The following is a 20,606-nucleotide window of genomic DNA, read 5'->3' as shown; positions in this document are numbered from 1 at the left end:
CTGATGGCTTTGATCGCAGATTGGTCTTTTTCTCCCCGAACTGCGATGGTAATGATATTTTGGTGGGACGAGTAGCTTTGAAAAGTTGTCTTACACTAGTGCAAGGCCAATTATAGGTTTCGGTCTAGCGGAGAACGATCTTCATACGACATTGGAGAGTAGAGATACCTCATGTGAAACATATCTCAAGTTAGAATTGGGGGCTGCTTGTCTTGAGGACTCGAAAGGTTCTGCTCGCATTCCACATACTCAGTACAGCTGACAGTTCAAGACGGAGCAATTCAAGACGGACGTTGCAGCAGGACTACTCACTCGCATCACCAATCATCCTTATCAAACCCGTTCCATAATTTTCCAAAATCACCTTGTACCAGCGGGAACATTGCCTCCGCTTGAGCCTCCATGACATACTTGGTATATGGTCTACCTTTCTTCGAGGTGAACTCCCTCATGACCGCATATTCCATTGTACCTGCTCGGGGACCTGATAGAGCGGTGGATAAAATCCTCATACCCCAGCGGGATTCAAGACTTTGGATTCTGGTCCAGAAATTCTCTGCCGAGAGTTCATCCCCACTAAGGAAAGTCGACCAACTCATGTTCTTCAAGGCCACCTGACCTACTTCTCGATTGTTGTTCTGCGAAGCCCATTGTAAGAGATTCCATGGCTGAGATCTACCTAACTCCTGCAGCTGCTGCTTGATGGGGGCGATCACTTCGATTCTGACATCAAATTGATAGCAGAGGTTCAGTAATGCAGCGGTATCCTCGAAGTTGGAAGGAGGGAGATGAGGTTTTGAGACGATGATGGCGTCTATGAAGTGTTCGAGGACAGCTGAACTGGCGTCAATGTCGATTGATTTGCTTGTATCGAAAGGGTTTGAGTTGATTGCTGAGGAAGTGTCCTCTGATTTCGTGTATGAGAGGTTGAACATGTCGGCGAACATGGTACTGTATCGCCGTGAGGTTGAGCTTCCACTGTCTCGCGATGCACCATTTGCTGTATGACAGAAAATCAGCCGAGGATATTCGACTCACCTGGCTCTGTACAGACATCGGATATCTACTCCAAATGACATCCCCTCATTGGACACCAGGACAACCTTCTGGCCGATGTCAGGATGATGGACGTGGTGCGTGGTTTCTTGTTCGGGCTCTGTGCCCCAGCCCAGATCAGAATTCGAAGACATCTGAATAGGTCGAGCTCTACATGTACCCTAAATTGCGAGTATGAGCATATGAGAATGGTAATTGGTCCGAGGAACCATGACATTCAAATGGAACTGTGTGATATTGAAATTGAGCTGTTCGCCAGGTGCAGGTACGTACTACTTGGGAGCCCAGGTCTGCACCTCGTTTCGAAGGAATCATGTTCGTGGCAGATGAAATGGGCTGCGCCGATGAGGGACATTCCTTAGATCCCAGTGCATCTGAAGCGCATGCTCAGACGTTGAGATTGAGTATTATGGACGCCGTGTAAGGGATGGAGACCTATACATGCGATACTTAGGTGGGGTGTTGTAGATACGCGTTTGATTCGTTGGATACCTGCTCCGAGAGGAGAGGGCTTTAACGTCTGCTTTCCTTCCTTGCGTCTACTTGAGTGTTATATCTGCATACAGGAATTAAATAGACATAAGAACGCAAGTGTACATTCTCCATCTGGGATTTATGACTTGTTCAAAGCGGGGCTTATGGAGTTGACAACCAGAACAATAATAACGAATAGGAAAAGACTGATCGCCCCCTCAGGCAGGACTTGCACGCCCTAAAGATTCTTTCTTCCAACAATATCTTGCTCAATCTCACATCCATCATCTTCTGCCAGTACTTTTCTCGGTTCACACGATCGATGTCAGGAAGATGACAATCAGATCTCCACAGATGGTCGGATGGATCGCCCAAAGTGTTCTCGAGAAGGTAAGTTCTCCAAGTAGGCGACAGACTTTCGATTCTTTCCCAAAAGGAGGTCTTATTGCCTTTATCGCCCATCAGAAACTGATTCCAAGACAGATAACCCAAGGCGATTCTGCATAAATCGTTATCGTTAGGGTCCCTGGCAAACGATGCAAGTCGGAGAAACTCCCAAGGTTGCGTTTTACCTAGGTTGAGCGAATGGTCTCGGATTTTGGAAGTACTTGATTCCCTGACACCGTACTTTCGACACAAAGCAAGAAGCTCCATAGCTTGTTCGAGGTTGGTAATGGGGATATGTGGTTGTGAAGCTTTGACGATGTTAACGAAGTATTCAAGGACCAATTCGTCGGCATCAATGTCGAGGGAGCGACTTGAATCTGATAGTCTGGAAGGGGGGTCATTGATATCGCTTGTCTTGATGGGGAGTTCGAGCATATTCTCGAAGAAGGAACTGCCGATGGACGCCTCGCCGTCAGCACGGTATCCCACTCCGACTCATATAACGTACGATCGATAGCACTTACCTAGACTTGGCCAAAGTCTTCAGATCTACAGTGAAAGCTCTTCCATCATTCGACACCAGAATAACTAAAGGACCGTCTTCCGCATTGTGGAATGGATGGATTTGAAGCATGTCGGTAGAAGTCATGATGATAAATGGAGATATCCAGATATGATTTATTGTCACTGTTGCGGATCTGAAATCATTTGGAAGATGTAGAGAAAAAAGGACGAAAGCTGCCCTCTGCAAACGGATTGTCTTTCATCATTGCTTCGTGGAACCAAGCCGTAACCTCGTTTTTATTCCACGTACTTCTTTTCTATGCATCGTGTTTGATGTCGCGTTTGATGGTTCCTGAAGGCATACGTGAAAGTGGGGGAACACGGACTATGCAATGAAAGTAATGGACCATGATGATATACATCCGACGATCTGGCCAAGGTATCTAATAAGACCTAAGCGATATACATTCAAAGCATACAAGCAGGTACAGGAAACCTCTGCAAATCGCTTCATCAGCGAACATCCTCGAATCACCATAAGTGGATCAAACCATTGTAAACTGCCTCACTCACCTGATCGCCAAAATCAAAACGGACAGTCATGCTCCGGATCGAAATCCTCCGCCAGCCTTTCCCAGTCATCCGTGACCTGCGCGGTGTAGCAGCGATGGCTATGTCCGTCCCGTGTCGGCATACTGAACGCTCGCCACAGTATCTCAGCCTGCCAGTTATCAGGGAGAGATCTTATCTTCCCTCTAAAATTCCTGCCATCATCATCTTCCAGGCTCATTCCAGCCGAATCCCTATCCCAGGAAAATACTCTGCTGTCATCTTCGCCAACGCTTTGCGCCCCAGCTCTATATCGTTATTATCTCCAGCGAATTGAAGGAGGTCCCATTGCCTTGTTGAGGAGTTCTCGCAATGAGAATGGAGATTGCATCTTTTGGTGAGTTTTCATGAAGGTTCGTAGAAAGTCATTCTTTAGCGGGGGTACGAATTCGCGCATGTCTCCTCAAAACGAAACCCAAGATATACGATTTTCGCACGCATCTCCAGAAGCGCAAGTTAGAAATGAATCCCAGGAAATTCAAGGTCTCCTGCGAAGTACGTCGTAGTGCTTAGATAGTACAGCGTGATCCTACGACCAATCTCGTAATCTTGAATTGGCCGGCGATGTGCGGCTGATTTACGTCACATCTACCTCACAAGGTTTCTCAATGACGTTGTTTCTCTATCAAATCTTGCCTGAAACTTTCGTCGGGCTATTTATAAATGTAACTTCAACGTCCTCTATGATTCTCAAATCCACCATATACCAGTAAAGCAGTCTGATGAATCATGAGTGATACCTACACTCAAGACGATCCGCGCATCAAGCCAGTCCCGCTGGATCGATACCCATGGACACCTCTTCCTCCTTCCGCATCGAAAGATGACATAGTCAAGGTATCGATTATACCTACTTCGACACTCACAGCACCAGTCAAGGAGTTCTCCGCATTTGCAAAAGGAGATGAGAAAGAGGATTCACCTTGTTGGAGCTTTTTGATTGAAAAGGGGCAGGATGCTATTCTTTGGGATATGGGTTTGAGGGAGGTGAGTTGGAGATGATCAGTTTGAGTTGACGGAGACGCTGAAGTTTGGTCATGGCCTAGGATCCGCAAAATGCCCCCAAGTAAGTCTGCCTCTACACCGCATTGGTGAAGTTGGTTGACATTGTACGACATGTAGGAAGATTGTCGAAGGTCCACTGAAAGAGTTCATTCCTCATCCGGGACCTGGTCCGATCCCGCGTCTTCAAAAGCATGGTTTCGATCTGAACAAGCTGAAGCTAGTAGTATTCAGTCATCAGCACTTTGATCGTAAGTTGCTTCCCACAGTTACGTCTATATCTTATTGTGTAGATACTGATGCCCATGTGACATGTAGATTAGTAGGTGAATCCATCCACATCGTGCACGAGGCAACTTAATCATAACTTCAGCGGAGATCTAGGTACACTGCCCACTCCTGCACCACCAATCTTACTAGGCCCCGACTCACTAGAGTCAATGCACCCTGGATTTCCCAAGGACGTCAATTCAGCTTGGCCAACATCTTGGCTTGAGAAATATCATTTCGTAGAATTGCCGGACAAGAACGTGACTGGTCCGTGGTCTGGCGAAATCGCTAGTCTACCTCCCATCTCCGAAAGATCATCCTCAAGGCGATGGGACAAGGTCGGTTGCTTTGATAGGGGGGTGGACTGGTTCGGTGATGGGAGTTTATGGTTTCTCGATGCACCTGGAGTGAGTGTTCTTCCCGATCTCTCAAGGTCTTTGGGCTAATAACGAGCTAGCATTGTCCGGGTCATATCATGGCTCTGTGCCGAGTGACCTCTCAGCCCGATACATGTGAGTTTTGTCTTATATATCTCATTCCTACCTTCAGACACCGGATAGCTGATATTCCAACCCCGTCAGATGTGCTTTTGGGTGGAGACGCATCTCATCATCAAGCGCTGTACCTCCCTGTACCTACCGCAACAGAAGATCTCCGATCACCCATACCAGTGATAGACGGGAAACCTCAGTTAGCGATAGATCCTGAATTGGCGACCTATACGATCGGTCAGCTGACCAGAATGAGCAAGGAAGATAACGTGCTGGTCATTCTGGCCCATGAAGGCCAAGTGGAAGGGGCGGTGGATCAGTATCCTGGGGATTTGAGTGGATGGAAAGAAAAAGGGTGGAAGGGCAAGAAGGAGGAGGAAGTGGTAAGGCAAGCGGAGGCTAGGCGGTCATCCTAGATCCAGCCATATAAATCTCGAAGAAAGAAAAACAAACCAGGTGTCCCATCTACAGTTTCCTCCCTAAATATTGGATTATACTGATATTCATACGGAGGATCGAATGTTGTTTCATACATACTTGATACTTATGGCGATGATTATTGAATAGCGTAAATCTTGACTTAGTGGATATAAATTTGAAATCTCCAGTACACTGATGCGATATCCCTCCTCGAATGAATACAAACATCTTACTCCTTCGAAACCGCTAAACTGGGAAGTGTCATCAGCCCGACTTTCCCAATGCCAAATCATCGCTCTGCTTTAGACTTACCAGTACCGTCCATGACTGGGTTAAACTGACTTGATACTGAGGCCCAATCGCTTGAAACTTCCATGCAGTCTTTGTGTCCCTGTTTTCTGGTTGTGTTGAGGCTGAGTTTGAGTAGAGATTGCTGCCAAGCGATAGGTAGTTGCGACATTGCTGACCAGAAGTCAACGGATGTTGTCCTTCCGTGGCCGTCGAGTAATTTAGGACGCAAGAATGATGAAACCAGCAAGGCCCACTGATAATCGTTCGAGCGAGTAGACTTCGTCTGACCATTCCTCTAATACTTGTGATGATGTCGAACTTCTCACAAAACTCGCGGAGGTGTAGAGAGGAGGGAAAGTCAATTTGAAGTGAAGGAGGTTTGGGTACATTGATCATGTCGAGGAAGGTTTCCAAAGTAGTCGCGGGAAAGCCGATATCGATTACTTCGTTGATGGAGGGTGACTTGCGTTTGTGACCGGTAGGTGCGTTCTCAGTACCGATTTCAACCATATTCTTGAATACGGTACTACGTGAGGAAGGGTATCAGTATTTACTCTCAGGCTGCATGTCAAGCAAGCAGGGAACACAACCTACCTGACATCCGCAAGACCATTTGAATTGACCCAGAAAAGGATGTTATCAGTCGAGCGAGATTGGAGATCACCGTAACGGTGGAAGTGATGGATCCGCTCTTCCTCCTTTGGCTTTGCGGACGGAGTTGTCGCTGCTGGTGACATGTCGTACATGATTGAGTTTGAGTTAAGTGTGAAAGAACGCTGTGAAGAAGGGGTTGCGAGATATGTTTGGATGTGACGCAGCAGCAAAAGACGAAGAAGAGGAAGAGGAAGAAGGAACACGACGAATTTATGGAGTAAATAAGTACAAATGGTAGAGTGGGATGAATGACCCTCTTTTGAAATTGATGGTGAACGTGATCCAAGCGTTGATGGTGAGTGATAGTTGACATCATTTCATCAAATTATAACAGACACAGTTGATTCTTGCTCAGTCCCGCTTTTGCACTATTATCATGTAGGCGTATATGACTTGGGTAACACTGACTCATTCTTACCAACTTACCCGCTGACGATCAATGGTGTATGCAGATCACAGAAGATACTATGGCGGAGTGGTCGGTCCTTCCAATCTCGATACAATATAGGCTTTCTACCGATGATTCTCAACAAGGGCACCGGAAGTTGAGACAGCTGTATCGCCTCCGAAGATCAATCACTCCTTGTATAAGTCAGTTACAAGTGGAACGCGCGAATCCATACATACGGTAATATATGATCTAATGGTTTCACGTACAAAATCTTTTCAAAATTGGAAAAGGAACTGACTACGAGTAAACGAGAGAAGTTGGGAAATAGGCCTGCGAGCTGACCGGCAGGCTGAATTACTAAACGACTCATTAGCCTTTAAATTGACCAAATCCAATCTTCCACTTCAACTCACGAGAGAATCATTCTTGAGGATTGAAGTTGACAGATACCTGGCTCCAATGATTTGAGACATTCATGTGGAAATTGAAGTTAATATTTCCAACATAGGCGGCAGCTGACAAAGGTGGCGTAAGAGTCAAGCGAAGTAAGTCTCGTTGCCAATCGGCAGGTAATCTCGACATCGCGGACCAGAAATCGAGCTCGACTCGGGTGTTATCTTGATCGAGAATTTGAGGGCAAAGGAAGTTTTGGGTCTTCATACCGGCCACAGCGTCACGCGCCATGTGGAGATCGTTTCTCTCGGCTGCCCAAATGAGCAATGCCCAGGAATAGTGATGGCCTGTAGTCTCGAAGAGTCGTTTCTTCACCATATCATGAAAGGTATCGTTGATCTCGAATTTCTCGCAGAATTCGTGAAGCTGAAGAGATCCTGCGAAGTCGGTTGAAAGTTTGGTAGGCTGTGGAATGATGATCATATTCACGAAAGCTTCCAGATTGGTCGAGTGAAGATCAACATCAACAATGTCGGCATCGGAGGAAGATTTGTGTTTGTGATTGGCTGATTTGTTGTGATTACCAATTTCCATCATGTTCTTGAAGACGGTGCTATAGTGATCACAAACGGTATCGTGATCACGAATACAAACCGGTGCTACGGCCTCCACTTGTGAGGCCCGACTCACCTCACAGCTTCAAGTCGTTGGGGGATCATTTTAAAGATGATCTTGTCCGTCGAACGGAGTTGAAGATCCCCATAACAGTGAAACCAGTGCACTCGGTCTTCTTGCTTCGACTTCTTGGTCTTAGTGGTCGAAGGGGTTGTCATGGTGTTTCCTGTGGGCAGATGACTTGATATAGAAAGGTGTTTAGAGGTATATGAATGGGAATATTAGAAGGTGGATGATGGGAAGAAAAGAGGAAGAAGGAAGACTAATCGAGATGGTCCATCTCACAAGTATCACAGTACTTCAAGTTCTTTCCCTTTGGTCATTGAGAATGGTGGTGGTGGTCCGAGCGTCAGTGGTAGTTTGGAGATGACATCACCCAATACCGACCTAATCTTTGACCATGGCAGGACGGGGTGTAGGTCTTTGTAAGCAAGAAGGAAGAAGGAGGAAATCCTCATCAATTAAATTCAGAGTGGTTTGACAAGAAGGACCAGTATAATGAGCATGATCGCAGCTGAACATGATTGAATCTATATACATAGGTATTCACATTTCTCTGATATTCATACGAACTGAAATATATGTATAACGAGATTTCGTGAGCCGTACAAATGACATTCAAACGAGGTATCACTGTTGATCAATATCGTACACTTGGGAAAAGGAAAATGATGTAATGCTGGAAAAGATTGATTATTGGGTATAGTCATCTCGTAGCCAGTCTGCAGATGAATAGAATTAGTATTCATTCATCATACGGGAAGAGCAGGATATCACTCACCAGTCACCTAATCTCATTCGTCACCAGGGTCGAAAGCATCCGCCACTCCCCCCCAATCAGAAATCACGTGAATATCCATAAAACCGCTCGGAGTTCCAGATATGACAAGAGTCTTTCGAAGTATCTCATCTTTCCAGGCTGGCACTAAATGATCCATCGCCTCCCAAAAGCCAACCTGTTCAAATCTTCCAGTCCCTCATCTAAGATCGAAGGGAAAGGAAAGCTTTTCTGCTCATACTTCGCAAGGCCAATTTTCCCAACACCAAATCAGATCCATCTGGAAAATCGTTAGCAAACTTGAGGAGAGACCACTGTCGACCCTTAAGTGTGGCTGTCTTGGCGATACTGTCTTGGATGAGAGTAACGATCTCCCCGTCATCACCATAATTGTAGTAGAGAGTCGCAAGTTCGAATAATACTGGTAAGTCGGCGATGGGGTCTCGTGGGGTTTCGACGTTAATCAAATCGAGGAAACAGCTAATTGCGGTTGATGACCATCGATCCATATTTATCTCCATGTCGTTCGAGTAGGCTTTACCGACCTCTTCGCCCATCTCCCAACTAGATCATGAGACCCACTCAGCATGATGACGATCCACTATTGGCAGAGCAAGATATGCAATCTGGTGCTCACCTTAAATCAGAGAGACGTTTGGAATCCGCCATTAGAATGGTACCATCCTTTGAGATCAGTTTGATGTCACCGTACCTGTGGAAGAGATGCAGGTTCTTGCCGTCCGTCGTTTGGCGTATTGTTGGTCCAGGTTTGGCGGTGTGCTCTGATGCGTTGCCACAAGGCATTTTGAGTACGTAAGCTTCTGACAGTGAGATTTAGTATATCTTCTGTTTGATATGGAAGAGAGGAAGAAAGAGACATGAAAAGCACAATGGGAAAAGGAAAAAGGAAGAATGTGATGTAATCAACATTGAGCCGATTCAGATGTGGGTCTGTGCGTGAGTGAGTGAGGTAGTATAGCTGGATGTATACCCTGCCCTCTTCCTCGCTATAGCCGTAAGTACGATTCTGGTTGATCTGATACGGCAGTATATTCGGTATGAAACAATGAGTACAGAGCATGAGTATCAATATGCATATACATGGGTGTGCAGTTCATCAACCGCTTTTAGGTTCAAGTGAGAATGGGAAACCAATTATGCTCGCTCTCCTCGAGGTTCTATCAAACGCACGACATCAGCATCCTCTCCATACCTCATCGGAAACCCTGACAGGATTGAGACTAAAGTGGTAAGGGAAAAGAAGGGATCACTCACGAGACCAAGCAACATTCAAGATCAACGAATCATACCCTCTACCATTCATCTTCTTGATAGCTTCCTCGGCGTGCTTCTTCTCCTCGAAACTGACAAACGCCAAACCTTTACTTTGTCTGGTCTCTCTATCCCTGACGACCGACACTCTAGCGATCCTACCGAACTTCTCGAACAATTCTCGCACATCATCTTCCTCGGCATCGACGGATAAAGAGGTAATTCGTAGAGTTGGTAAGTCGTCTCGGGATCGGAACATTGATTCTCCTGCGCCACCACCTGCACGTTGACCGCTATTGTATCAAAGTAAATTAGCAATGATCCCTACCAGGAAGGGAATTTGTGCTATGGACATTGAGAGTAAAACTCACGGAGGTACGTATTTACCGCCAGGACCACTAGCACCCTTGGGAGCCAAACCGCCTTGAGCACCAGCATCTTCCTCCTCGTCCATACCCTCCGTGTTCATATTATCGATCACAGCCAGTTGTTCTTTATAAGGACATTTGGCGGTGAAATGTCCACCTTGACAAAGTCGACAGACCACCGCTTTACCGCCGGTAGGTTTAGAAGCGACTGGATCAGCTTGTTCTGGTTCAGCCTGTTACCAATATAACATCCGTTTGATCAGCTTATTCCGGGGTCACGGCGCAATCAGCTGATATAGTGCTTACCTTGCTAACAGGTGCGATCCTGAAATGCAAGTTCTCTCCGATAATGGTGGTCTTTCGATCAGGTCCAGAGGCCTTTCCTTTATCCAACCCGAATCTACACAACGACATACTGTCAATCCCCTATGCAGGTGATGTTCGTATGGAGACAACACTCACTTGGCCCATCCCTTCCTCTCAGCTACGGAGTGCGAGACCACCTGAGTCTGTACTCTTCTCCTTATACGTCTAGTCACCTTGACCTTCCTATCTTGTTCATCTAATTTCCAACTGGTGATCGTTGTGATACCGGTGTTTGGGTCGGTTGTTTCGGTGGGTTGGGGAAGCTCGTCGGCTGAAGTAGCATCTGATCAGCTTCACCGGACCAGCAATCTATCAACAACCAGGTGAAAGATCCATATGCTCACCTTCAATGTCATCTTCCGCCCAATTGGTATTTCTGTTAAAATGAAGGACATGATATCAGCTCAAAAACAGTCTGTCTGTCGCGCTCCTTCAGTTGAGCTTGCGGTGGCACTCACGGTTTGACTGCTGCCATGTTGCTAGAGTGTTTGGGTGTTATTTATGGTTTATGAATGATGAGAGTGATTAACAGATTGTCTGATCAATCACCTTTTGTTGCTTATTGTCTATCCTCTGTCGTTCATGTTGAATTCTTTGGAAATGCTCAAAATCAATGGTTGAGTGGCAAAACGTGGTACGAACGCTCATCACACCAAAAATCACCGCGGATATACCTCAATGTGGCACACTTTCGTGCATGCTTTTTCACTCGATCGCACCCACTTGCACGGCTGTACTTCTTGACTAATCGCAAGTCTACATGTCATCCCATTATAAACATACAAAATCAATGATAGCGTCTTGACTATACTATCATCCCCTCGACAGATATGCTACGTCCATGCAACGGTCTGGTGGGAGAGGAAAAGTGTATCATCGTTGAGCACAAGCACATGCGGAGAGAAAGGAATTGAATGAGCTGACGAGAGTTTGATTTGATTTTCGGCCTGACAACTGAGTATCATTGACGGAGAAGCACGTCGAGAAAGGGACCTAGCCTAGCTGACACGATAACACAAGTCCTACTGCTAACTCTTCTTCTTCCTCTTTATCTCTTGTTCTCGTTTGTCATCCTCTTCATTTAATCAATTACCACACAACATCCAATATGCCTAAAACGCCCAACACCCCCAAATCAACCTCCCTCAAACCTTACACCCCTTCTCCTTCTCCACTCAACGATACCAAACCAACAATCACCACTCCCAAATCGAAAACCCCTACCGGCGGATCTTCACCATCGAACCGAAGACCATGGTCAAACGAAGAATTTACCCAACTCTTCGATCATGTTATGAAGAACGGAGCGGCGGGGAAGAAGGTATGGGAAAGTGCTGTACAGGGTAGAACAGCTAATCAAGCTTATCTTGCTTGGCAGTGAGTGGTCGTTCACCTATTTGCAGGAGTCTATGGAGGAAGAGGAAGGGAGCTGACGTGAGGTGATGAATTGATAAGACAAACTCTTGCGCCGTTTCTTCGAGCTGCTATTGAGACTAGAAGAGGAAGATAAAGCTGGATGACACAGAGTCAAGCTGCTATATCTCATAATGTGATGATGATGCATTGGGGTATGTAGATCTACGACTAATCTAAACTACAACACTGTCTACTTTACCTTTGATGTTCCTCCCTTCCTCCGGAGACCCCCGCTTCTGTTGGTGTGTATCCCTCCAAACGATCATTCGAACTGAGAGGGATCAAATGAATCCGACAGACTTTTCCAATCGATCTCCATGACAAAAACCAACCTATCGATCGATTTATGGTTCGGAAAAAGTTGTCCAGGTTTGAGAAGTTCGTGCAATATGGATAATTGGAATGACGGTCTTAAACGTTTGAGGTAATCCAACAACTGATCCATACCGACCGACTTGAAATTATCAGAGGAATCAGGAATAAGTCGAAATCGGACGATGTTTGTGTCGAATGCTGAGAGTGCCTTCTGGGCCAAGGTGACATCATTGACACTGGAAGCGATCTCGAGGAGCTCGAATGGCACGGACAAGTAGATCTCGATGACCTTGTCAGTGACTGAGGATTGGATGGAATCGCTCATGAGGAAGTTGCACAAGTTGAGAAGTGATTTTGCAGTCTTAACTTCGAGGTATGGGATTTGAACCGTGGATGTACTAATAGCATCGAGGAAGATGATGATGACCTCTGAAGTGAATTCGAGTGGGATTGGCTCCGAGTGGTCCACTGGTCGAATGTCCAGAATATCCTTGAAGAACGTACTGCACAACACAAAGGGAAAGTCATCACTACTGTATGAACACATTCCGTAGGGAATGCTCACCTAACTCTCATAAGCTTGTGTCGACTAGCTCTGAAATGAATATTATCACTTGAGCGTATAACGACTTCGTCCCTTGGGTCGTTGTAGGTTGAATGGTATTCGGTTGTAGTATCTTGGTTCCCCATTTTTATTGATAGGTATTGCTCGATGTCTTGGTCCTGTTCTGGGTCATGAAAGAGAGAGGAAAGGAATAAAGAAAGGAAACAATTGTGATTGGAGGTGAGCGTACGGCGTAGTACGATACTTTGTACTTGAGTACGTGCACGTTCCGCTTCACCCTCTCTGTGGTCATATATTAGTTATACAGTACACACACAATGACGACATACTATTCTGTAAGTATACCGCACAATACCATTCATCAACTTATATTACTTGACTATATATCCTTTACTTCACTTATCTCTCGTCACTCCCGCATCGGTCTATAACTATCACTTGAACCCATCACTACATTTCAGCAACTCTCAAGATGCCTCGTACTCCGAAACGCTCTTCCATGCCCTTCAAGCCTTACACCCTACAATCAAGGCTCGAAGTTGAAGAAGAAGAACCAAAACCAAGAATCACATCTTCACCTTCACCCGTCCCCAGCTCCCCTACCAAGAGATCATGGTCATCCGAAGAATTCATGCAACTCCACGAACACGTCAAGAAGAACGGCTGTACCGCTTGGGATCGTGCTGTACAAGATAGGACTGGCAATCAATGCTATAAAGTTTGGATGTGAGTTTGCCACTTTCCCCTTCCATGCGAGAATGCGCTGACGTGAGATTAGTCAAACTCTCGATCCGTACTTGAAGAATGCTATCATGTCGAAAGGTAGATCAGGATGAATCAAGAGGTAGATGGAGGTACTGTATCGTAAAGTACACTTGAAATGATATCTTTATACATGCAGAATATTCTATAAATCGTATCTACCAAAATTTCATAATATCTCTACTCCTGTTCGTACTGAATCGGTTCTGCAGTCTACTAGAAATGAGCAGGGTCAATTGAACCTAGCTCCCAACTTCCTCCAATCCCTTGGAATTGTCAAGTCCTGATCTCGTTCTGTTTCGACTGCTGATGGGAGAAGAAGGGCATGGAATAAAGCGATTTGCCAAGATGGTCTGAAATGCTTGTTCCACTTGAGCAATTCTTCGTTTCTGCTTTTTTGATCGAGGGTTCGTCAGGGCAACCTTCAAGGATGTCTGATACTTCATTAGGACCACAGAGAACAAATGTTGATTTAGCGAGTGAGATATCGTTGTGTTCAGATGCGAAGTTGAGGAGATCCCATGGTTCGCCGGCTTCATCAGCAAATACAACAAGCATATCTCGTACGGTGCTTAGAGCCTCGGTTGACATGGTGAAGCTGCATAGTTCGTAGACCGGCTTCAGTTCGTAATAGTTGACCTGGAGAAGATGAGGAGATACAGAACTGCTGATGATATCGAGATAAACCTCAATGATGTCCGAGGAGAATTCGAGATCGATAGGGCCGGCTTCGTCGTTGGTAGAGGTTGGTCGTTCACAGATCTCGAACATGTCGGAGAAGAATGTACTGTGTGATGAATATGAATACATTCAACGGGCTATTCGTTTTCGTGGTTTGTACGAAGGATCGAAAGATTTACCTTGCTCTGACGAGACGACCGCGATCAGCTCGGAAAATCATTCCATCATTTGAGCGGATCAAGACTTTGTTATCTGGGTTGTTGTGGAAGATACTGGGAGTCATGGAGGGAGTTTTACGTCTCTGAGGTGTCAGGTTGAGCTGCAATATATTGAGTTGAGGAAGAGCAAGTCAGTTGAAAAATTTGGAATATGTTGAAACGAACAGAATCGGAAGGAGATCATCTTATTGAGATGTAGTCATCTCTGTTACGGATGTGTTGGGGTGTACCGTACGTCTTTTCGTCGGTACGGCGTTTATGTCATTATCGTAGTCATGGTGACCAGATCTGATGAGGAGAGTACCATATACAATGAGATGAGCTGATGATATCCTTGGCATGGACGGTGATGAAAAGGATGACTCCCGCATCAAAATCCTGACTCATACAATAAGTTGGTACTTTTCTCTTCTCCTCATTCTCCAATACACATTACGTCTTGAATCTTCTCGAAACCATGTTTTAAACGAGCCTCAACATGCCTCGACAAGTCATGAACACCTCTAACCTCCCACTTACCAAGCCATACAACCGCTCATCAACCCCAATGATCGACATCAAACCGGACATCCAAAACACGGAGATCCCAAACTCTACACCCAGAAAAGAAAAAGCCAAAAGAGACGTATCAACCTCTCGAAAATGGACATCCGAAGAACTCATTCAACTGTTCGAGCACGTCTCTAAGAACGGTACGAAGAGATGGGAGAATGCTGTACCTGGTAGAACGGGTAATCAAAGCTATCAAACCTGGTTGTAAGTCAGCATTTTACTCAAAGTACCGTAATCCGAATGATGAGCTGATGTGAGATTCGGGTGTTAGGCAAAGTCTGAGTCCTTTTATCAAGAGATCCATTGCTGGGAAGGGTAGATCGACTAAGAGTTGAAAATACCAACAGTAGCTGGACTCCAGTGGAAAGGCGATGAAGAAATTGGGTGGTGGATCATGGTTTATAGCTCTCATCCCGTACTATATGACAAGGGCGTAGTCATTCATCTACATTTCTTGGGCTGACGAGATACAGCAAGTATCGCAGATATGAATATATTGTGTATTTTACTTGATTGACATGATCACCAGATACTGTATATCCAGTATACATATCAAACCTCATTTCGGTTTATCATTTCTTTCTCTTCTTCCATCTCTTATCTCTACTTTCATCGAGTCAATAAAATACATACAAACGTCAACCAACACAGTCCCAAACGATGCCTCGCCAAATCATGAACACCTTCTCCCCCCAATCCAAACCATACAACAGACCATCAACCCCCATATCAGATACCAAACCCAAACTCGAGGCACCCTCGAAACCCAAGCGAAGCCGAGCAGATACACCAAGCAAGAAATGGACCTCCGAGGAACTTCTCGCCCTGTTCAATCATGTTCTCAAGAATGGTCAGAGGGATTGGGATAGGGCTGTGGAGGGGAGGACCGCTAATCAGTGTTGTCAGACTTGGACGTGGGTGTTTCTTCTCTTCCCATTCTGACTCGTTTCATTGGGCGGAGCTGATGTGAGATTTGGGCTTGGCATAGTAAAACCCTTCTTCCTTATATCAAACAATCTATCGAGAGTAAAGGAGCTTAAGGTGGAAGCAGAGGTGGGTTCTAGGATGAGTATGCATTGGAAGTTAGTCTATACCGAGATGATTGTATCTATATGCATGTAATTAGATCATTTACTAGATGACCAACGATGGACCCTCACTCTTTCACCCAAATATCCAGAGAGTAAATCATTCCCCCTCCTCTCCTCTCTCGACTAATACCATTCTCGGTACTCCTCGATCCGTCTGAGGCTTGAAGAATCGGGAGGGATCAAAACTATCGGCGATGCTGGACCAGTTATCGGTGGATAGTAGCGCAGGTCTAGAATTGAGCCATTCGTCATCGTGATTAATCGATTGTATCTCGCCAAGGTACATGATCGAATGAGGATAGCGAGATGATAGGCTGGTGTGAGTCGAAGGAGGTATTCTTTGAGCGAGCCAATCTTGTATTCGGTGTCTTCTACAAAGGGAACTCTGAGGATGAACTCTTCCCTGAATGCGCTTGAGGTAATGTTTCTCAAGGCATGTTTGGCCAAATCCAAGTCGTCCCCTTGCGAAGCGATAACGAGGAGCTCGAAAGGATGATGTTTAGCGGCTTCCATCAAGGTCGATCTTGCTGTGTCGATAAGGCCATCACTGAGTGTGAATTCTACGAAGTCGAGGAGTGATCGTGCTCGATTGGTAGAGACGATAGGGATGTAGGGATCACATACCCCGGCGAGATCAAGGAAGAGAGCGATGGTAGTGGAAGGGAACTCGAGGTGGATAGATTCTTCTTGGTGCTCTTCATGTCGGACGGTTTCGATTAAATCCTCGAAGAATTGACTGCACAGCAGGGATCAATAAACATCCCATAAGTGGAATAACGTAGGATTGAAACTTGTCACCTACCTTGTCCTGGTCAAGTGGAATTTTGAGGCTCGAAATTTGACGTAGTCGTCAGAGATAATGATCACCTCAGCTTTCGGATCAGCGTGGACTGGATGAAGCTTGAGGTCAATGTCGACCGCAATTTCGTCGAGATCGTCAATCCATGAGTGGTCGGACATGCCGAATTGGTGGGTTTCGCGCTTTGAGTGTATGATATGAAGGTTCTGAGGTTTGGGAAAGGTATAAGTTAAGAATGAGAACAAATGGTTGCAGAAGAGCTAGTTTGTTTTAGTGAATACTTGGAAAATCATCTCAGCTAATCTGAGTGCTCCATGCGCAAATCCTCTGTATGACGTCTGATGGGTTTGTTTACCATTTTCAACCAACAATTGATGGACATCTCGGACAAAGATGCCCGAAGCTCGTGCGTTAATTTCACAACGCGATGCATGCAGCCATCAGGTATACATTGACAGCCAAACTCTCCAGCACCAAGAGATGAGAAGGGTCGAATCAGTTCTGTCTGGATACTGCTGCATACAGAAGTGGAAATATCGGTATAATAGTCTCTGGAATTCACTCGATCAACAACTATTATTGACAAACTTCATCGGATGCCGCTGATTTTTCTTTCTCCCTGAGTACTTCAGGATAAGGGTTGAAAGTCGAAGCAATCTGACTCCATTTGTCCATCAGAATTAGACTTGCTCGAACATCAGAATATGGCGAATGATATGGTCTTTGAATGAGAATCGAACGTAGAAGGCACAGTTGAAAAGGTAATGACATCTGAGCGAGGCAATCCAAGATGTTCTGTAAAGGAGTCGCATTCTCCCTGGTGAAGTTGAAGTGTTCAAGCAATTGTGCGGGGGAAGCGTGGCTCAGCGCATGTCGTGCCATGGAAACATCGTCTCGTTTCGATGGCACCAGGAAGGGGTGTGATTGCGCATGATCTTATATAGCCTTTCGAGACCATTCCACAAATGGTTCACACAGCAGGAACGCTCCTAAAGCTTTGACTGGCACAAATAGTGACCATCCACAGCTACAGATACACCATCGTTGCTGATAAGTGTGATTGAGGGTCCATGTCCATGGCGGAAGCTCAGGATAGCTGTCTTGGGGATACTGCTCATAATGATGAATAGGACCATTACTATCCATTCATTTATGAAGGGTTGAAAGACATGCAAAACAGGAGAATGGATCCCCAGAAAAGCGAGCTGATGGAAGGTTGGGGAGGCCATCCCGTTTGATTCATAATACGCATGTACGTACATGTGTGTGATATGAAACGATCACGAGGTGTTCTCACCATCATGGTCCGAATCATGGTCCGAATCATCACTATCATCTTCTGACCCCTCCTCAAATCTCTTGGGATCGAAAATCTCAGCTATGCCCGTCCAGTCGTCCGTGAAATACATACCGGGTCTAAGTGATTCCTGACGATTCGCCCTGACTTCTCCGGTACTCATCATCCCGGATAAGATATCTAGATGCCACGAAGTTCTGAGTCGATGAAAATAGGAATTCAACCATTGAATCGACGTACCTCTCAGTAGCTGAACTGAGGTGGTCTGCCCGATCAACGATCGAATATGCTCGGAAGTGATCTTGCCCAAGGCGACTTTGGCGAGATCCACATTGTGCCTATCTGAAGCTACCACCAATAGCTCCAATGGTTCTTTGACACCCGCCTCTTCCAGTGATGATCTACCGATGGGGATGAGAGCGTCTGACATAGTGAATTCGAGGAATTTCAGGAAAACCTGAACATCATCCAGTTTGAGTTGGGGGGGTGTATTTGTGGGAAACGCTGATGAGGTCTAGGAAGGTGGCAATTATCAAAGAGGTGTAGTCCAGTGGGATAGGTTGTGGTGATTTTGATTGCGACTAATTATTCTCAGGTGCAGGAATATCGAGGAGATCTTTGAAGAATTGACTGCATCGAACGGATTGGAATGTAAGCGGGCTTTCCATTGAAGGGAAAAGAAAGGTGTCCAAAAGGTATGAATAGTACCTACCTGGTTTCGATGAGCCGAGATCTCTAGCCTTGAGCTCGATATTATCATTCGAGACTATCACAATACTGGGCTCTGGATCGTAGTGAAAGGTATGTCTTTTCGGCTTCTTAATGTGAGAGGCTGGATCTTCCGCCTTTCTCTTTGATGCCTTAGCCAGGCTAGTTTCTGATATGGTTGTGTGACGATACTAGTGGTTTATGACAAGTTTGAACTTCTCAAACATATCAGAATGCTTTTCCCTGTGAGAAATATCCACAAGTCAATCTTGCGAGTGGGGGTACAGAGTTGGCGAGTGACATCGTTCTGCGCGAGGAGACAGCTCGAGCCGGCTCCAAGAGGTCAGTGAGACGTTTCATATCTGTTTCCGGACGTTTTCCCTGTCTCTTGCACCCCTTTCTTCCTCAGACTGGACCATCAATCGGAAGATCGTCTACAAACTGGTGATGTCCATGTGATCATGCCCTATATACATGCATGATGAGATCATTCGCCATATCTATAATACAAGCAGTTTTCCACGCATTTCGTGACCAGCTCCTTCCCTCCTTCGGTGATCCTATCACCAGCCTCCTGAGGCATCCTGCGCTGGATCAGCGGTCCAATCATATGAACCTCTAGCTTCCCATCCGGAACACTCTTGTGGTTCCTCCTGCCTGAACTCCTCATCTGTACTGACATATTCCTCGTCGGAAAATTCGCTTCTTCCATCTGGATTAAACTTCTCCGCAACCCATTTCCAATCGATACTATTGGTCGGCTTTCCTTGATGATCGGCACACGTATCGCTCTTAGTATTGACCATGATCAAGCTCAATATTTCAGCTTGGAAAGCGGGTTGAAGGTTGGAGATGAACGCTCGGTAGCCGGAAAGGTTGTCGGGAATACCAGAATAGATTGAATCCTTGTTGAGGCGTCTAAGGGCGATTTTCGCCAAACCGACCTCGTTCGTACTTGATGCGAAAGAAAACAATGACATTGATTGATTCTTGCTGATTTTGAGAAGGTGATGACGGACCTGACTTTCAAGGTCACCACAATCGGCGAACTTGATGAAGTTCAGGAGGTATTGGGTACAATTCGTGTCCAAGCTCTTGATGATCGGTGTTGGGTTGGATACGCTGATGAGATCGAAAAAAGTGAGAGGGTATCTGCAGGGTAAGGGAGATATATCGGCTCGGAAGAAGAAGCGTAGTAGTAGGATTCGTTGAAGATCACACCAAAGGTTTTACTGAATAGCCCCGGAGTGTCAGCTGGAACGTGTTGCCCGGAGGGAGAGGATGAGCGGGAACAAGAGAAGAAGTACAGTAAACCTTACCTAACATTGCCTAATTTATCCTTGCTGATCTCGAACTTGACGTTGTCTTCCGATCTTACAGTGATGATCGCTCCACTATCTTTGTGGAACCAGTGACTCTCAGTATCATCTTTCTTCTTCCCCCTTCTATTCTTGTTCCATCTCTTTGTCTTGGGTTTCTTGCTATGTTTGGACTTGCCTTTTGGTTTGTTCGGTGCTTCTTTGTCTGAATGATCGGGTGGAAGAGGAATATGAGCGGGATCGACGACAGGGGATTGTTCATCGGATGATTCATGATTGTGGTCTTCAGGGTAGCTGTTGGGCGTCATGTCGAGTGCTTGTATGAAGAGTATAGTATGTTGTTTGTGAGGGGAAGGGGAAGTAGATGGGGAAGAAGAAATGTGTGTATGTGTTTTTGTGTATGTGTGGGTGAGTGATGAGGTCAATGACCGGTCACCAAGATCGGAACGCACAGACCACCATCAGTATCCATCTGTCAATTA

At 45.7% G+C, this 20,606-nt stretch overlaps 17 protein-coding genes across 17 annotated transcripts; 5 read left to right on the top strand and 12 right to left on the bottom strand.

Moving 5' to 3' along the window:
* Positions 1-317: 317 nt before the first annotated feature.
* On the bottom strand, positions 318-1,190 carry I302_103955 (uncharacterized protein; the record flags this gene model as incomplete). Its single annotated transcript, XM_019189320.1, has 2 exons — positions 318-951; positions 1,039-1,190. 2 exons carry the CDS (start codon positions 1,188-1,190, stop codon positions 318-320), a joined length of 786 nt encoding a protein of 261 aa, XP_019048882.1.
* A 502-nt stretch (positions 1,191-1,692) lies between these two features.
* On the bottom strand, positions 1,693-2,566 carry I302_103954 (uncharacterized protein; the record flags this gene model as incomplete). Its single annotated transcript, XM_019189319.1, has 2 exons — positions 1,693-2,368; positions 2,442-2,566. 2 exons carry the CDS (start codon positions 2,564-2,566, stop codon positions 1,693-1,695), a joined length of 801 nt encoding a protein of 266 aa, XP_019048881.1.
* A 1,193-nt stretch (positions 2,567-3,759) lies between these two features.
* On the top strand, positions 3,760-5,209 carry I302_103953 (uncharacterized protein; the record flags this gene model as incomplete). Its single annotated transcript, XM_019189318.1, has 6 exons — positions 3,760-4,017; positions 4,077-4,096; positions 4,153-4,283; positions 4,417-4,709; positions 4,760-4,814; positions 4,884-5,209. 6 exons carry the CDS (start codon positions 3,760-3,762, stop codon positions 5,207-5,209), a joined length of 1,083 nt encoding a protein of 360 aa, XP_019048880.1.
* Positions 5,210-5,502: 293 nt separating this feature from the next.
* On the bottom strand, positions 5,503-6,241 carry I302_103952 (uncharacterized protein; the record flags this gene model as incomplete). Its single annotated transcript, XM_019189317.1, has 3 exons — positions 5,503-5,675; positions 5,759-6,030; positions 6,099-6,241. 3 exons carry the CDS (start codon positions 6,239-6,241, stop codon positions 5,503-5,505), a joined length of 588 nt encoding a protein of 195 aa, XP_019048879.1.
* Positions 6,242-6,969: 728 nt separating this feature from the next.
* I302_103951 (uncharacterized protein) lies at positions 6,970-7,775 on the bottom strand (the record flags this gene model as incomplete). The annotated part of the gene is made up of 2 exons (XM_019189316.1): positions 6,970-7,555; positions 7,633-7,775. 2 exons carry the CDS (start codon positions 7,773-7,775, stop codon positions 6,970-6,972), a joined length of 729 nt encoding a protein of 242 aa, XP_019048878.1.
* An 823-nt stretch (positions 7,776-8,598) lies between these two features.
* I302_103950 (uncharacterized protein) lies at positions 8,599-9,199 on the bottom strand (the record flags this gene model as incomplete). Its single annotated transcript, XM_019189315.1, has 2 exons — positions 8,599-8,959; positions 9,033-9,199. The coding sequence occupies 2 exons, from the start codon at positions 9,197-9,199 to the stop codon at positions 8,599-8,601; spliced, it is 528 nt and encodes a 175-aa protein (XP_019048877.1).
* A 351-nt stretch (positions 9,200-9,550) lies between these two features.
* On the bottom strand, positions 9,551-10,876 carry I302_103949 (uncharacterized protein; the record flags this gene model as incomplete). Its single annotated transcript, XM_019189314.1, has 7 exons — positions 9,551-9,573; positions 9,671-9,960; positions 10,039-10,268; positions 10,342-10,435; positions 10,498-10,672; positions 10,746-10,777; positions 10,860-10,876. The coding sequence occupies 7 exons, from the start codon at positions 10,874-10,876 to the stop codon at positions 9,551-9,553; spliced, it is 861 nt and encodes a 286-aa protein (XP_019048876.1).
* Positions 10,877-11,509: 633 nt separating this feature from the next.
* On the top strand, positions 11,510-11,911 carry I302_103948 (uncharacterized protein; the record flags this gene model as incomplete). The annotated part of the gene is made up of 2 exons (XM_019189313.1): positions 11,510-11,778; positions 11,857-11,911. 2 exons carry the CDS (start codon positions 11,510-11,512, stop codon positions 11,909-11,911), a joined length of 324 nt encoding a protein of 107 aa, XP_019048875.1.
* A 168-nt stretch (positions 11,912-12,079) lies between these two features.
* I302_103947 (uncharacterized protein) lies at positions 12,080-12,822 on the bottom strand (the record flags this gene model as incomplete). The annotated part of the gene is made up of 2 exons (XM_019189312.1): positions 12,080-12,635; positions 12,698-12,822. 2 exons carry the CDS (start codon positions 12,820-12,822, stop codon positions 12,080-12,082), a joined length of 681 nt encoding a protein of 226 aa, XP_019048874.1.
* A 347-nt stretch (positions 12,823-13,169) lies between these two features.
* I302_103946 (uncharacterized protein) lies at positions 13,170-13,533 on the top strand (the record flags this gene model as incomplete). Its single annotated transcript, XM_019189311.1, has 2 exons — positions 13,170-13,423; positions 13,476-13,533. The coding sequence occupies 2 exons, from the start codon at positions 13,170-13,172 to the stop codon at positions 13,531-13,533; spliced, it is 312 nt and encodes a 103-aa protein (XP_019048873.1).
* Positions 13,534-13,735: 202 nt separating this feature from the next.
* On the bottom strand, positions 13,736-14,423 carry I302_103945 (uncharacterized protein; the record flags this gene model as incomplete). Its single annotated transcript, XM_019189310.2, has 2 exons — positions 13,736-14,246; positions 14,320-14,423. 2 exons carry the CDS (start codon positions 14,421-14,423, stop codon positions 13,736-13,738), a joined length of 615 nt encoding a protein of 204 aa, XP_019048872.2.
* A 413-nt stretch (positions 14,424-14,836) lies between these two features.
* I302_103944 (uncharacterized protein) lies at positions 14,837-15,245 on the top strand (the record flags this gene model as incomplete). Its single annotated transcript, XM_019189309.1, has 2 exons — positions 14,837-15,114; positions 15,182-15,245. The coding sequence occupies 2 exons, from the start codon at positions 14,837-14,839 to the stop codon at positions 15,243-15,245; spliced, it is 342 nt and encodes a 113-aa protein (XP_019048871.1).
* A 325-nt stretch (positions 15,246-15,570) lies between these two features.
* On the top strand, positions 15,571-15,950 carry I302_103943 (uncharacterized protein; the record flags this gene model as incomplete). Its single annotated transcript, XM_019189308.1, has 2 exons — positions 15,571-15,824; positions 15,899-15,950. The coding sequence occupies 2 exons, from the start codon at positions 15,571-15,573 to the stop codon at positions 15,948-15,950; spliced, it is 306 nt and encodes a 101-aa protein (XP_019048870.1).
* A 174-nt stretch (positions 15,951-16,124) lies between these two features.
* Positions 16,125-16,961, bottom strand: I302_103942 (uncharacterized protein; the record flags this gene model as incomplete). The annotated part of the gene is made up of 2 exons (XM_019189307.1): positions 16,125-16,737; positions 16,804-16,961. The coding sequence occupies 2 exons, from the start codon at positions 16,959-16,961 to the stop codon at positions 16,125-16,127; spliced, it is 771 nt and encodes a 256-aa protein (XP_019048869.1).
* A 1,119-nt stretch (positions 16,962-18,080) lies between these two features.
* I302_103941 (uncharacterized protein) lies at positions 18,081-18,527 on the bottom strand (the record flags this gene model as incomplete). The annotated part of the gene is made up of 2 exons (XM_019189306.1): positions 18,081-18,277; positions 18,338-18,527. 2 exons carry the CDS (start codon positions 18,525-18,527, stop codon positions 18,081-18,083), a joined length of 387 nt encoding a protein of 128 aa, XP_019048868.1.
* Positions 18,528-19,368: 841 nt separating this feature from the next.
* Positions 19,369-19,785, bottom strand: I302_103940 (uncharacterized protein; the record flags this gene model as incomplete). The annotated part of the gene is made up of 1 exon (XM_019189305.1): positions 19,369-19,785. One exon carries the CDS (start codon positions 19,783-19,785, stop codon positions 19,369-19,371), a length of 417 nt encoding a protein of 138 aa, XP_019048867.1.
* Positions 19,786-19,865: 80 nt separating this feature from the next.
* I302_103939 (uncharacterized protein) lies at positions 19,866-20,432 on the bottom strand (the record flags this gene model as incomplete). Its single annotated transcript, XM_019189304.1, has 2 exons — positions 19,866-20,037; positions 20,125-20,432. The coding sequence occupies 2 exons, from the start codon at positions 20,430-20,432 to the stop codon at positions 19,866-19,868; spliced, it is 480 nt and encodes a 159-aa protein (XP_019048866.1).
* Between the last annotated feature and the right edge of the window lie 174 nt (positions 20,433-20,606).

Source organism: Kwoniella bestiolae, chromosome 2, assembly GCF_000512585.2.
Source record: "Kwoniella bestiolae CBS 10118 chromosome 2, complete sequence".
Classification (NCBI taxonomy): Eukaryota; Fungi; Basidiomycota; class Tremellomycetes; order Tremellales; family Cryptococcaceae; genus Kwoniella; species Kwoniella bestiolae.
The sequence above is the reverse complement of the archived record's forward strand: the minus strand, read 5'-3'. Positions and strand labels throughout refer to the sequence as shown.